General features: G+C 34.1%; 1 protein-coding gene across 1 annotated transcript in view; it reads right to left on the reverse strand.

The window, feature by feature from the left end:
- The window catches only part of LOC136419480 (uncharacterized), a 37,280-nt gene extending 22,271 nt beyond the window's left edge, over positions 1 to 15,009 (reverse strand). The window contains exon 1 of the mRNA XM_066405844.1: positions 14,652 to 15,009. Within this exon, the coding sequence (XP_066261941.1) occupies positions 14,652 to 14,715 (64 nt within the window). The 5' untranslated portion in view covers positions 14,716 to 15,009. The remainder of the gene's footprint in view (positions 1 to 14,651) is intronic.
- Between the last annotated feature and the right edge of the window lie 1,539 nt (positions 15,010 to 16,548).

Raw genomic sequence — 16,548 nt, forward strand, 5'->3', positions numbered from 1 at the left:
CTTTCCTGGATATTTTAAATGTGATTTTGTTCGCGGTTTTCCTCGCGTATACTCGAGGTGCATTAACATATCGAAAGTATTCATAATAATGTGCAGAAAGGATTTGCAGATATGGAAGAGATAAGTCGAGAAATGGGCACAATTACTGTTTGGCTGCTTAAAGAATTTTCAGATAGACCTATAGATGTAATGTTCAGAGGGGTAACTTAATCAGACTGTTCACCCTGGGAAAATCCTAAACTGTGGAACTAGTATAGGTTAGTAAATTGTGAGGATTTTAACATACAACATCAGGGAAAAATGATTCTCCATAATGGAGATGCTTCGTAAAATCATGAAAGAGAAGGCTGGGAACGGTATGGAAAAGAAGGAAAATAATTAGTTGAAGCCGTGAAGTACCTAATAATGTCCCGCTCCAATTTTTTTTGCTTGGTTGAGTGGTTCTCCCTATCGATAAATAATGTAGTGATGAAAATGGTAACAGGAATCACAGATGTTTTCATTCTTATGTTCTATTAGTCCGGGAGGGGATTTTACGGGCCTTAAGTTGCCACAGTGCGTAAAGGTAAAATAAAAAATAGAGTATATTATTATGAAAAAGAACATTTCATAACTGATTCGACAATTCAGCTTTCTCAGTATTAAAACCCATCAGCAGCAGCGAAATAATAAATAGGAAATTAAATGGGATTCGTAAAAGTGTGAAATTTTCAGTCAAATGCTTTTAAACTGTCAAGCAGCTTTTTAAAAATGCTTCAGCTCCACATTTCCCCGGATATTGCGATATTTGCAACCACCACATGCATTATTTGAGTAGCGACTATTGTACCACGAAACAGGAACAAAATCCATTATATTAAGGCAAGAGAAAAAAATCTTGCATACGCATTTTTAACCAACTGAATGGCAAAAAAATCGTGGCAACAATTATAAATCAACATTTTTAGAACTGCCGTTCAACATTCTTTAAACGTCGGCTACCACTGACACACACACAGATCGTACCACATGGGACAGTCAGTTTTCTATACTTAGAATGACTTTGATACCGACTGTGCTTATTATCAGGCGATTTGAAACTATTAAGGCTGGTCAATTTAAGCAATTGCCAGTTGAAAAGGTGATCTATTAAGGTTAAGTGGAAGTCATTGTTATAAAATTCTTTTCATGTCTTCCTTGTTCTGTCGGCCTTTTGATCAGAAATTATCGATTCGCGTTTTAAGGGCATTATTATCACCTTTTAGAGGTGAAAAAAGTCATGGTTAGTAAATAGCAATGTGCAATAATAAAAGCTTGAATATTCTTCCTAAATAATCGTCATAGAGTTGTGTGAGAAAGTTTGCTCGCGAATTGGGTAGTAATGTAATTTCAGGAATTTACAGTACCCAAGGAGTCTGGGAATTTTCTAATTATTATGATATTATGTATATAGTAACATGCTGCTTACAAGCGTCACACCACTATCAACAGTAATTTACCATAATTAAAAAAATAATTCTGCTAATAGTTTTTTTATGTAGTCTAATTTCCCATTATGTAACCAGTATTTGTTGACAAATTTATGGATCTAGAGCAAAAATTCTTGTTTTTTTCACGCTAACATTTTTCCTTTTAAATATCAATTTCACTTGCGAAAACTATTGATGACGATTCTTGTCAATAATACATTATATGACAAATTAAAGTAGTTAACTTGCTACGTAATTCAGATTGTGCCATAATTCTTAGATGAATCCTGAGGAATTGTTCGCAATAAATTATTATTGATCTGCCTCAATACGTATCTACTATTCCACTCGACAAGTTGTTGCAATTGATGCGTGCAAACCGGGCAATTATATTAAAATAAACAAAACCCTCGCCTATTTATTTGTTTTCTCTTAAATTTTTAATTGTATTGTTTATGGTGATTTTATTTTTTAGGTCAAACGGCAATAAATATTATTACGTCCATGTCAATTGTTTAATAAAGCTACACCCGGCTCTTTCCAAGCGTGTTAAACTCGTATAAGCCGTGTGTTTTATTCGCATTAACTATTTTATTTTCAAAATAAGGCGAAATGAAAATTTGAAATTGTCGAGGTTACCAATAATGGAAATTGCCATTGAGCTCCCAAATTAAGGATAGCAAAAACAAAAACCCTTGACATTATGACGATTAACTCACGTATTCTACAATAAATACTCAAGGTGATGCGTAACATGTGTCGGACTATTTTTGCCAAGTCCGTCAAGCTCGGACAATTTTCAATTTTAGCTATAGAGAATAATATTCGCCGAAATATGTTTCGTCCCTAAACTCCCCTAATAACACTTGATGTGGCCCCTTGTTTAACTAACCAACAATGTTTTACAATAGACAAAGCTCCAGAACTCAATAATGTAGGAGCTTTTAAGCTCTCCTAAAATTACTCTAATATTTATCAAATTCTGTGCACATTGTGGAAACTAGAAATTGGAAGGGTTTATTATAATGAATCCTGATGGTTGTATGCATGTACTAAAATTTCGGTAACTTTAAAAGCTTTGACGTCTGGTTCGGATCATTATATGGAGAAATTGCAGATTAGGTCTGCAGACAGACTAGTCATTATGAACAAAGAAACACTGTTTTACTTATTGTAGAGTTGCTGATATTACGGTTTGATTAAGTCTTTATTAGACTAGGGCGCTAAGAGCCGCAAGTCTCGCATTCTTCCTGCTGGAAAGTCTGCGAAAGACACTGCACTTTGCAAAACAAACTTACAACTTCATTCAAACGTTTCCCTTTCGTTGTGTTAAAAGCGCTAAAAACTGACTGCTGAAAATAACAAAAAAGCTAATGTTTTTATGCCATTATTGTGGCTACGTTGTATAGTTTCGAATAAGTAGTGACTTATAAAAGTTGTAAGCAAACTTGAAATAAAGTAGAAAATTATATGAATCTTGAGTGAAAACTCTGATGATTGCGTAGCCTTTAAGGCAACTACTGCACTATTCTGGACTTTGACATTTGACTAATACAAAATTGGGCCTTATTTGAGGAAATAATGAGCCATGATGCATGATAATAGGCAAACACAATTGTATAGCATTCTAGGTATCAGAGAAATTTTTTTAAAGTCACTCTAGACGTAACATCACCTAATAACTTTCCTCCAAGAGAAACATAATCTTTTCTAACCTTCAGTCTTTCTTTGAACCATAACAAACGTTGAATTTCGCAGTATTTACGACAATCATAATCTTCCTATTTTTCCGTGAGATTCAAGTTTAACAATGAAACTGCTAAAATTTTGGACCTTGAGGAGCACCAGTTTTAGATAAATTGTTACCAATTTACTGTTCTGAAGAATTATTGTGCTTAATAATAGTATAATTGATATAATGTATTTTTTCATTGGTCATTAAACGAAACATTATTATTGAACATACTGGCGCAAAAACGAAACGACGAAAAGTCAAATTAGAGTTAAATTATTGGCAACTGCGTAGAGTCGTTAGATATACAGTGTTAAAAGAATGTACTTAGTTCTAATTGGAGCGCAATTTCGTTTTGAATAACATTTTGTTCAAAACGCGCACTGAAATAGGTCACATATAGAAATTTGCATAGCAACTAAAGTTGCAAATTCTCCATATAACAGATATAGATATATAAAATAAGCTTGCTCTATACACATAAACTTTTTTAGAGAAAGCTTCAACTAACATTTTTGATTATTTAGCAAAATTTTTAAGTGCAGAGAACACGTTCCCATTAAAGATGATTTCTGCCTGATTGTCTTTCTATAGGTGTTAATTTGTGTCAATTCACAGCCCAGACATAAAGTTAATCAGCGATATGCTTTAACTTCTGTTAATAACATCTACGTAATATGTAACATGTATTAACAAACTAAAAATTGTATCCTCTAATATACGGCAATATTTCTCCATTTACAAACATGTAGGTTTTTATAACCTACTAAAGTGTTAATAATTACCGGAAAAACCACCCACATTACAAGAAATTCGACTTTATTTAGTATTTCTCATTCGACCCACAAGGAAACCATAAATTAGGGTACGATGATTAATAACCGACATAAATAAGAGTCAAAAACAAATTACGACTCTTATTGGCATTCGTTTTTGATTAAACGCACTTACATGCATGCAAAGCTATTAACGTCATCTGAAGCCTGACCATGTGTCACTTTCAATTGAACGTTAGTAGTTAATGAAGGGATAAAGAATATTGACCATAAGACTACATTTTAATGAACCAAATTTAGCACCATACAGACAGGTACGGCACTACCAGTTTGTTTGAGAATCGCTGGCTTCCCATGCTATAAAAAGGTGAAGGTTTCCTAATGAATGACGCGTCGGTCGTACCGCACGGTCGAGCCCACAAATGCGGGCTTCTCATTGGTCCAAATAGCATCGTACGATTTTAGAGAGAACCGTAGAACTTGTAAAACGTGCAACGAACAGAAACGTCGTTATCTTTAATCTCTACTACTCGACGCATATCTGCTAAAGGTATATATAAATACCTACCTGCCAGCCGGGGCGCGTTTTGAAACTACATGGAAACCCTGTGAAAATATGGTGACTGACGCCGAACAGATTAGGGATGAATTTACTTACAATTATTGCTTACTAATCTAAAAATAGTGCTGTAAGTTGGCATTTAGCGAATGAAACTATTCTTGACACTATTGACATTACGGGAAATCCTTGATACAAAATTATAAATAGTCTCGAAGATTATGTAAGAGGTTGAATAACTTATCTAATCATAAGTAGTACTCGCTGCATGTGCTGATAAGTGTTTTTAATGGTTATTGTTACTTGAGCTTTTTCAGGAATCACATATCAGTTGTCTCAAACCAACCAACTAAACCAATGTCATGATAAGAATGATTCGTCTAGTTGGATTGGCCGATAATGGTAATGGTGACAACACCAACCAGCCGTTCAAAGAAAAAATACTTATATGGAATACGCTACATAATGTATTGAGCATTAGTAATATATCTGCAGTTTTTATATTTCATTGAATAATGGCCGGTAAAAAAATAATAAATCAATAGCTGTTTATTCAACAACTAGAAGCAGGGTTCACCAAGTGAGTTGAGTGCGTGTATACCACTTTTTGCAAGTGTTTGATAATAATTTTATTTTCTCTATGAGGACAAGAAAAAATAACATTTCGGAATAATTTGTGAACCTATTATATTTATCCCATTTTGTATTGGCCATTATAGGCAGTAAATCTAAATCATTTGCCCGTTTTAGTGGAAAATCAGGTGTATCCTCATTTGGGGATTGTTTGAAAGTAAAGTGCACGCACAATGGAATTAAATTACTTAAATAATATAAAACCACTTTTGCGCTATTTATTTATTGGAGTTTATACGAATTTAGTAAGTACATAAGAGAAAACTACTTTCACACTCCGGTACAAAAAAGTTTAACAGTTAACTGAGTTTTGCGTTCGACAAAGTACATTTCCCAGCAAACCTACAAGAGGTACTAGAGGAGAGCAATAGGGTATTTAAAAAATTTTTTCTCCCCAACATTTGGGATAATTTATGTAATAATAATAATTACGTTAATTTTGTTTTTCCTCAAAATTTGAAATTAATACATGCTTACGTGTGCTTCCTCCGTCCTGCATAAGATACTCTGTGACTCCCATACTTACCTGAAAGAAAGAAAATAGAGAAAATGTTATTAGATTTTAGGGCATAGCATAGAAATCGGCATTTGAATTTTTCCAGCGACATCAAATACAGTAAAAAGCGCTTTCTCATCGTAAAACGACGGAATAAATATTTCCCATCTCAACTTTTACGAACTCGCTAATTCTCCTAAAATTTATACATTTTGACATATTGGCAGTTAACACTTTTCGGCGCTAGTTTTTCAATTAAATTCGAAGTAAATGTGCGTTGTTTCGTCACGATCGATGAGAAGCAAAACCATTAAATTTGTTCCATATACGCAAACTGGGGCTTTTCCCTTTCCACCATTGAACCTATATCACTCAATAGCATTTTATTTGTTACCTTGGCTGGAATTATAGCTGCTTTGACCCCGTGTTAACCTGTAGATTAATATAAATTATGATATTCACTATACCAGTCTGAATGTTGGGTGTTGTGCTGCCCTATGACGAACAGGCTGCACCTAACAGTATGTTTTTGCAATACCGATGCCGGTTCCACTTTAAGACGAAAGTACATTCACCTGTTTCGTAACTTTAGTCTGATTCTGTCCAGTGCTACTCATCCTCCTTGTCAAGGTCTTCCTACGCTATTTTAAAGCTGCAAGTGGGCTTTTGCCAACGTACGCACGTTGAAATTAGTTCTTTAATTTCACCATGAACATTGGGAAGCTGAATCATTATTTGGATGAAGATAATACCGAAATTAATTTACGACACTTCCGAATGTAACATGTTAAGCTAAGCGACAGCGTTTTAAACCAGGCATAAAATATCCTACATAATCAATTTTTTTAAGCTACATTATTTGACTGGTTAGTGTAATGTAGGTTTTATTTGTGTTTTTTCTGCATAATTTCTCAAAAGTTGATGAGGAAAAAGCGTAATAATAAACTAGCTTTCCTTGAAAGTTGACGTAGGTACGAATTAAGCCCGTACGTACGTTGCACAAAATAATTTGTTTTTTCTATGGAAAGCAGGCACTGACACCGAGGTTAACAACATGTCCAATTACTTTACGTATTTTGTAAGCCTGAAAACCCGTTCATTCAATGGCATAGCGAACCACATATACCCGAACAATTATTGTAGAAATGTCGTTAATAAGTTGGTGTGGTTTATTGTTATTTATAGTGGCGGATCTGTTTTCTATTAAGTGTATTTGGTTTTATAATTCCTACTTTCTCCTTTGACTTTCTGTAATTTAAGAGAATTGGCGACGGTTTAGAGGAGGAAGTCAACGACGTCAAAACTCAAGCACTATTTTAGACACAGGAATACGTTTAAATCAGAATAGCATACCTTTTGAACATCTACACTCAGCCAAAAAAAATCTACCTTTTTGGCACACTATTACAGCTCAAACACATAGAAAATATTATCGAAATACCTTATTGTTGTTCATGTTATGTCGAATTCGGGCACTCGCACCGGAGCACAATCGGTGAGGCAATATGGCCGGCGAAAGCTGTCTGCGCCTGTCATATGCCACAACAAAACAAGGATAGAGGAAGTTGGTCATACTGCCACACTGTGTTCATGATACAAACGGTAATTAAATCAGTGAACAATTTATTTATTATTATTAATATCATCGACCGCACTTGCATATGCTGTGCTTCCACTGTGAATTATTTTATTGTAAGCAGCCAAGTACACAGGAAATCAACAAAACAGTCAATAATCAACTTCCAATAATACTTCTGTAAATGGCGGGATGGGTTAATGCGTCACTGTCAAACTTTCCTCTCTAGAGACCAAAGTTGAAACGAAAGAACGATGTTTCCGGTTAGGGTAAAGTATGACGAAAGTTGTCTTTTTTACATCGACGTAGAAAAAGTAAATTGAATGCAGTTCGCAAGTGGATCTTTAACTGTGTGTTGTCCAATTTGGGAATGCGGTCGCATGATACATCTTTCATGATTATCTCATGGATTTAATCATACCAATAAAAACCAAGATCCACATTTATTCATTTCAATCATAGCTCCCAAGATTATACATTCCTTTACAGCATAAATAACAAGGAATTCGAAAAATAAAGAGGAAACTAATCAAAAACTGTCAATATTGGAATATTTGGTGCGTTTTATAGGTAGCAATTTAAATTAATTTAAAACTATCAATATTAGCATACTTAGTCAATATTTAGCTTTAAATTCCTGCTAATTCACTAATTAATTCGTGATTTTTTAATGTCGGCCGAGAAGTTTATGATGGTTTAGTTTTTAGAGAATTTATGATAAGATATTTTTCAACCTTCAAAAGGACAAATAAAGTACGTAAAATATAGTTTATAACATAAATAAATTATAAACGTGACTTTTAAAAAAGCCCAACATAACACTTCACAGTAATTTAGGAACCAGAAAAGTAGTGATTCTGTCATTTGCATACATGGTCGATGGTAAGACATAATCTTCGACTCAGTCTTGCCATCGACTCGTCAATCTCGTCAAAGGTAACGTTATAACGACGTGAATTGAACAATGACATAACCATTAGGTTTTCATACAGAAGACTGAAGTTCTGACGTTAACTGACATCAAATCGTAAGTGTTTCAAGGTTTTTCGCTTTAAAATCACGTTTTGAATCCTAATTAGCATCTATTGGTTACTGTGTAAGGTGAAAATAAAGTGCCTCTGGAAATTTCTAGATAGTTTACAGGACTACGCATTATTGAGCTTGTTTCGTCTTTTTTTAGAAACGCAAGTGCTAATTAATACCTATTTTCATGTAATTCCTCATAGTAAAGACCAAAACATAACAATACTACAACATCATTAATAGCCTTAATTGTTCTTAAAAATTAATTGCGAAAGAAATAAATATCTATATTAGATATCAAATAGTAAACAGATTTTGAAAGCCCATAGGCAGTGAAATATATGAAAGCCATTTACTCTGATGGCATTGGAAGTGATGCTTTTTCAATCTGGCTAAATACCACAGTTGCTCTGTCAATTAATTACTGGAATAAGTAATAAAAATAATATTGAAAAACGTGACATTATTTGAATCTGAACGATATCGCGCTGGCAACGAGCTCTATGCATAGTGCAGAGGTTCTAAAATGAGCTTATCATGCATAACTAGTATGTATCCAAGGATGGCCAACATGGTCCTATCGAGCATACCCTGAAATTCCTCATTATAATAGTTTTCATTCGGCACTCAATATATTCAGTTTTTTCATCGCGATGTTTCTGTTATTAAGACTTTTTTAACGTTTTAACGGTATGGAGGGCAAAAATTAAATAACTTGATGCCGTATGATTCCTTCATGGGTACGACTAAATGTAACTTTGAATAAAAAATAGATTAACCTAAATCCTATAGTTTAGACAGAAATTGTAGGAAAATTACGACCTAATTAGGCCGCAGGTGGTTGTTACCATGTTTACACGTTACGTTGGGTAAACTTTTTCATCAATAATGTAAACTGTCCATCGTGCTACACTGACAACATTTGTGCAATGTACAGAACACGTACATATTTCAATTCGATTATGTCTATTTGGAGGCACGGAGTTTAACGAGTTTTATTATAATATAGGTCTATTCTTACTTCAAGCGTAATTAAATTTAGCAGAATGAGCGTTGTACTTCAAAATATTCCCAAATTTACTAGCAAACTAATATTTACTTTTATGAGCAATAATTATGAGGCATAGGGCTAAGTTCTAATGAATGAACTCCTACGAAAATTCATGTATTTTTCCTGTGATATCATGCATAATATTTGCCTCTTATAAGTACTAACATCAGAAGGTGAATCATACATGACAAGCTCACAGTCCTAATTAGTTTATTATTTAAGATTAGATACTGGTAAACAACATATCCCACTACTTGTCGATTTGCCATCAAATGGAGTATTTATAAAATTTCATACGTTAGGGAACGTCCTTAGGACATTTTCGTTGCTAGTTTAAAGGGTCACAAAAACTTCATCACGTCATCGACTTTGTGGTCGCTAAAAAATTCCAACAAAATTTACTCAAAGTCCGAAATTCCTCCATTAACGTCAAACTTAACGTAGTAAAACTGCCATAAAAGCGTTAGTAGTCACTAGACGCCGCACTATAAAAGCCGCCCTTACTCTTATACAACTCATGTAAAACTCCCGCTGTATATTTTTAATGCAACGCGCGAAACTTTGAAGTTAACGGTTAACTTCGAAAATAAAAGAAGGGCGATTTAGCTCTTTAGCGTGGGACATTGAGCAACTTTGCGACTATAACGTGGTATTTACTTAACTTTCGTAATTTATGACCGCGATTAAAATACTTTGTGTTTGGCTTACTGGGTTCGACGTTAATTAAGTGGGAAATAATTTCACCCCTAGTGCAAGTAAGTAGCGGGAATTAATTTAAGTTTTGTATATGGAACCCTATTTTTTCACTGCCAGCGGGCGTTGTTTTATTCCCTATTTAGGCCGAGCACAGAGTGGAACGCCTTGTATATTGAACGTGGCCCACTCATTCAGGTCATAGATTTTCTTTATACGAAAGTCCAAGCCCTTCAGTCTCATAGTTTTTGCTTACCAACGAAAAAAAACAACTTTTAAAGGGTTTAGTTGTCAAAAATAATTTACATCCTTGTTGTCTAAAACAGCTGAAAATTGTTAGAAAAATTGTCTATTTCACCGATTCTGTTTTATCGGATAAAAATTCGGCATATTGTTTACGCACGAAATGGATACACATCGGCATTACTATAGCTAAATAATTGCATAAGCTCATTAATTAAAACTTCGGTAATTACGAATTCAAATAGAGTGGAAAATTTGGTAAAAGTTTATTTAATGTAAAGTTGACAGCTCCGTTTTCGAAGTTTAATATAGAAGTTTTAGCCTGATTTATTAAGGTGGTAGGTACTTTCGGGGAATAATGCCCTTAACTGAAATTGAGATTACTTCTTACTTAAATTGATTAATGTGTCTCCAGAGGGGATTATGAAAATTTTATTAGTCACGTTTAAGAGATAACGAAAGATTGATATTTACGCTGAAATCTGTATCATTTTGCCCTATATCTTCATTCACAGTGTAATAAATTTTAAGCTCATTCAATAAATCGTGGAAAAACACCCATGAAATTTATCACCACCACTGAAGGCGATTTCCAATATTTTTTCCTTGGAAAAAAAACCTCAGGAACGATTTGTGTTTTCATTGCATCAATCCCAGACACGGAGTATCAATTTCGCTCGACGAAATACGTTGTACAATAAGGGAATTTCGTTTTTCTGTCTTATTTTCTATGTGGAAAAAGATACCGGCAAAACGAAAACAAGCTCGAATTTAACGAAAAGGAAAATACCTGCTGGTGATGGTTGTTTGGATGTTGATTATTTCCTTCGAACACGAAACTACCTGCCTGGGAATTACATAAAACAATCATAATTCTGAAAATGGAGCGGTGCAAATCGACGGTCTTAGTACGTTTATGAAGATCGTCAAAGCAGACAATATTTGTTTACCGACCTTAACTGACTCAAAAAATTAAGTTCTAGTTAAATCGGGCATTTTAATAATCCGGTTGTGATATTGACGCAAGAGAATTTGGAGGTGTGACGAACGTCACGAGAGACGAAATCTGAATAATAAATCAGTCCTAAGGCGATAAATAGATGGCTAAAAATATTTGGAAAACTGAACTTTTTGAGAGAAAAACAAAAACAGTGAAGTCCAAGTTCCACTTTTCGAATTGCGTGTTTAGAGGCGCTTATTTAGAAGTTCTAGCACCTTAAGCATCCTCTATTGTATCTGTGAATTGTCGTCGAGAGATTGCTTTCTTTGCTACTTTAGCAGTAAATAAATATTTTCCGATGGATTCACGTAACCTGAATGTTTCTGTACATAAACCATTAATTCAAAAGTGATTAATAATGAATACATTTCAGGTAAAACGTTAGATATCACTTAGTATTTCAAAAAATATTATATAAATGCACTTCTATTGACTAAATAAAATTATCTTGAGTCCAGAATAACATTGTCATCAAAGTTATTGGAACGTTTAACGTGTTAACATGACTGGAAAATACTTAGAGTTATGTATGTTACGCAAGTATCAAAATATATACAGTAAACTTGTTAAGATTACTGCATGTCCCGTGAAATTAAATACCTATGTGTAAAACATTTTATTCTTTACGGCTATCTAAAAGCATTAAAATATACTGCGTTTGTGGTTTATAGCAGGGCATTGAAAGATCAGCACTTACAATTAAATAAGGTCAACTAACTATAGGTAGTATATTACCGGATTCCGCGGGAAACTTTTTTGTTGCATTAGTTGCATTTGAAAAATTCCAAGTTCTGAACCTTTGAAAGCAATGTAATTTTATTAAGAGAATTAAAAATATTTCCAGTGAAAATTGTTGGAATCTACACAGCCATGCAAATACATCAACATGTAGATCTTATATTTGATCATCAGTTCTATTTACTTGGTTGATTAGTTTACACACAGACACATTTTTTTAAAGATTTGTACCGCATTCTATAATAAAAGAAAATGAGTTAAATTGTTTATCGCAAAGCAAAAAATAAGTTATTTCAAGATGGTCGTCCAACGCTACTAGGAAGTACGTACATCATAAATTATTTTCAAATCAATGCCCAAAACGAAAAAGTTAGAATTTTAGGATTTTTCTCTACCAAGTGCTTCGAATATTTCCAGAACAATAGCCCTATAGACTAATCTGTATTGGAATTTGAAAGTAATTTATTTCTATTATTGGCAGAAAAATGTTTAATAATGATTCATGATTCACTATTTGCCTAAACAACATTGAGCACCAATTTCATTAATTTTAACGAGTGATCATTGAAAAAAGTCCTCGCCAGTAGCGGTGAACTGTAAAGTTAGGTCATTGATGAAGTCATTTACTTTTTATTGTCATATATTATTAATTATTATAGTTATGTTTATTTTCTTAGGGAGTTATGAGAAGAAACATTCACCTACTGCACTTTTGACCTACTACCAATTGCTTTTGGTGTGCTTACAGTGAACATTTTCCTCACACATGTGCGATAACATCTTACTTTCAACTGCCAAATGCCGGCGGCAAGGAAACTGAGTCATACGCGCGTAGGAAAAATTAATTTAAAAACACCTACTTTTATTCGTAATTAAATTAAATTACATTTTCTTTTATAACTTTTCATATAATTCAACATTTTCTAGAAACCCTTTGTAGCATTTGTTTAGACATTTTCGGGTCTTCCTTCTAAATATGCGAGTTCTCGAATATTTACATCTCTTTGCGAGCTCTTGGACAAAAAATTGGAAAATCTCAATATGCTCGGTAGTACTCTGATGATGGACCGGATTATGCGGCCGCCTCGATATAGCCAGTGATAATAAATAAATAGTATCCTGCTAATTGAAACTAGGGATAGGTGTTACTAGGGGTAAATGTTAGAGATTTTAACCTGCCGACTTTTTGCCTTCAGATGATTTGTTAGATATTAATTTTATGCATTCGCAACCTTAAATACGTCTATCATCCACAACGCGCTTAAAATTTTTGCCATTACTTGTCATTGATATTAACACATCTCACGTCCAATGACCCCGAATTCGTGACAAGAATGTTAAATACCGGTATTGATGCACTATTGCCACTTTCGAAGATCTAAAAATTGGCAAATACAGTTTGCAGTGGTTTCTTGCGCAATTCCTATTGGCTTTACCCCAAACCGCATTTACCTAACCGCATTTTTACGCCACTGCCACTGTCTCTTTTGAGCTAGCTCGAACTTATAAGATTTTGCCTCCCTTTTTCTTATTGTTATTTGGCTTTTATAGGTAATTTGAAAAAATCCTATCAATAGTAGAAATACTAGAGCAAAAGAACGGAAAAACTTGTGATACTTGTTCAAGATTTCCTTTTTTAGTTTAAGGCCAAAATAGGCATTTGCAAGTTTCCATAAAGCGCTTATGACACCAAACTATAATGGCAGTGAGTTTTTCAATAACATACTGTTTTATAACAACATACCCTGTTATAGAAATCGAAATATGATTAAGAATTCAAATTGTTCAATTTACAATATAATTTGAACCCTGCATTTTAGGACATTGTTAACCCTAATAGTCTTTAATTGTAAATTCGTTAGTACCATAAATATATTGAAATACCTGCATAATGAAGTTTTACTTTATGTCTATAATGCAGTCGTTGGTAAAACAATTGATTGGGCATTTAGGGCCACTATTTAATTCATAATAGTTGTTTGGAAGGTCTAAATTAATTATTAATTTTAAAAGGTTGATTTGATACGATTGGTCATTGTATTTAACCTACTTTTTTATTTAAAAATTCTTTACGCTGGGGGATAGTCTAAGTGGTGTTTGTATCATTTTGTGTCCTAAGCTGACCTCTCACTCAAGCAAAGGTAACCTCTACTTGAGCAACGCAATGGAATGTTGGTAAGGATGCAAGGATCGTTCCATTTAATTCTATAACCATTTCTTTGAATTTACCCATCTTTGATAGTGGTTCTTTGGTAATAATACTAGCATGGATCCGTGTAATTCTGGAATCATTATCAAATTCATGCCAAAATATTTTAACTAAGAAATTCTTTATTTTTACTTCTTCAATTTTACTAAGTTGCCTATGCTTGAGCGAGCGGTCAACTTCGGACACGTAGAAAGAACCTAAACGCTAAGAAAAATACTACTTAAAGTATCACCAACACAGAAAATGAAATTGGAAAAGAAGACAGTTTAAATTGGGTACAATGATCAAACAGACACCCAGCGTCTCAAATCAATCAAACTGCCATTCCTCAGCGACTGAGAAGAGAAATTTCATCTTCCATTCATTTTAGTTAGCTTTTAATTTTCGTTTTTCCACTCCTTTTTCCTAAATCCTAGTGACAGATTCGTCAGCGAAACGTCAGCAACAAAAACGCAAAAGAGAAAAACTACTTACCAGTTAATAGTAGGGCTGAAAGGACAGCAAGACTGCGTTTGATGTGGTTAACAACAGTATACATACTAGTGCACTCTCCAAAGGCTTTCGACCGTCTCCACGAAAATGTATAACAGAAAAGAATGAACAATTTTTTTTGTTGTTGAATCACTCCCGGTTTCTTTCAAGTAAGTTGAAAAAGTGCCGGCAAAAGGAACACGACAGTCACGTGTCTGGATGAATATTTCTAACACTGACTATACTCCCTTTATGACGCCGGAGGAGAGACTGAATTGAATTGAAAATTGTTTTCGGTTCGAGTCTCGAACGCCGAAGTCGGATTTGAGTTTGGAGCCGTATACGTGGGGGCCGCCTGTTGCCAACTTTGTCTGAATGGTGTATATGCTCAGATGGATTTAGTCTACATATATACGAATGATAACGCGGAATAAGTTTGACGAAAATAGTTTCAATCGTTATCATCGACGTGCACAGGGAATTATGTGTTGGCAATTAAAACATTTGTCTTCATTTATCTTAAAGTTTTTGTCACAAATGTTAATATTAGTGATTATTTTCGCTCACAAAAGACATATTATATATTGTAAAGATAGGCGCATATGCCGATGTTGCTGCCAATAGCAATGTCAGCGATAAATCAATAATAAGTAATCAGTGGCAATGGGTATTAAGGAGGATCGAAAAATGAAAATTTTTCTTAGTTTGGAACGGATGAAGAGGGACCAAACCAAAGTTTTAAAAAGCAGAATTTTAATAAAAATGACTTCAGGTTAATATTGCGCTTTAACGGTTTAGTAGAGGAAAAATAGCAACTTTCGGGGACGTAAAGCGTAAAGCGAATCAATCACATAATATGAAAAAATTATGAGGAATATTAAAGCGTGAACTACGAGCACGTTAAAAGAAAACCCATGTCCGGAAATGGCAACTCAAAAATTCCATTAAAGTGCTGAAAAACGACACTACTAATTTGTCACATTTAGGTTTTGCCTATCAGTTTAATTGTTGTGGTGATCATAATCGTGGCTGAAAATACGAATGCCGAGTACACCCGTATGACGCAAATTGCGGCAAAACTAACAGCGGTGTCAGAGCATTTTTTTTTCCCGCTTGTGTAAAATTTACAATTTTCTATAGGTATCCGAGTGTCCTGGTTACGCCAATTCCTGTGTCACTCAAAATCTGGTTAATAATAGATTACGATATCGATTTTATCCTTCATTACTGCCTTTCCGTTTTAACATCTTTCACGAAAATATTTTCGTTACCAAGATTGCTAATCACTTAAGTGCAAAATTTCCCTGAAAAGGTCCCTTATTCGACGCATATCTAAGTATACATACTTCATATCAGTGCGCAAAGTTATAACTTTGATCTCTGAAGCTGATGTAGGAAAACTCATATGTCTGATGAAGTAAATTTCCCTTTTCCCTTCATAAATTTTAATACTCCCCGCCTTGCCTCGGGCATCTAATTATTCAGATTCCCTGAAAAGAAGGCCCCAATTTTTCTCCTTTCTAATATAAATAGCCATTAACTGTGTCATCATGAATTACGCTTTATTGTTATTAATAGTTGATTTTTTGGCAACTTAAATTTGATTATAATTAGCGCATTATAGAGGTATACGTAAATAAACATTTAGCGCCTGCGCTGCAGTAAGCTTTTCAATTAATATGTTAATCTCAGGTTTTGATGAGGTAGTGGTGGAGAAAACATCTTCACTACAGAAAAAAAAAAATTCTTTTTTCAAAGAAATAACTGCGAATTTCGTCGAAGTTCCTTTACTATACAGAACTTTTGTGCCTTCATATTCCAACGATTATTAGATGTCAATACGTATAAATAGTGATGATGGATGAAAAAATGTTCGGCATTTTATCACCGATATTCTCAT

This window comes from Euwallacea similis, chromosome 2 (assembly GCF_039881205.1).
Source record: "Euwallacea similis isolate ESF13 chromosome 2, ESF131.1, whole genome shotgun sequence".
Classification (NCBI taxonomy): Eukaryota; Metazoa; Arthropoda; class Insecta; order Coleoptera; family Curculionidae; genus Euwallacea; species Euwallacea similis.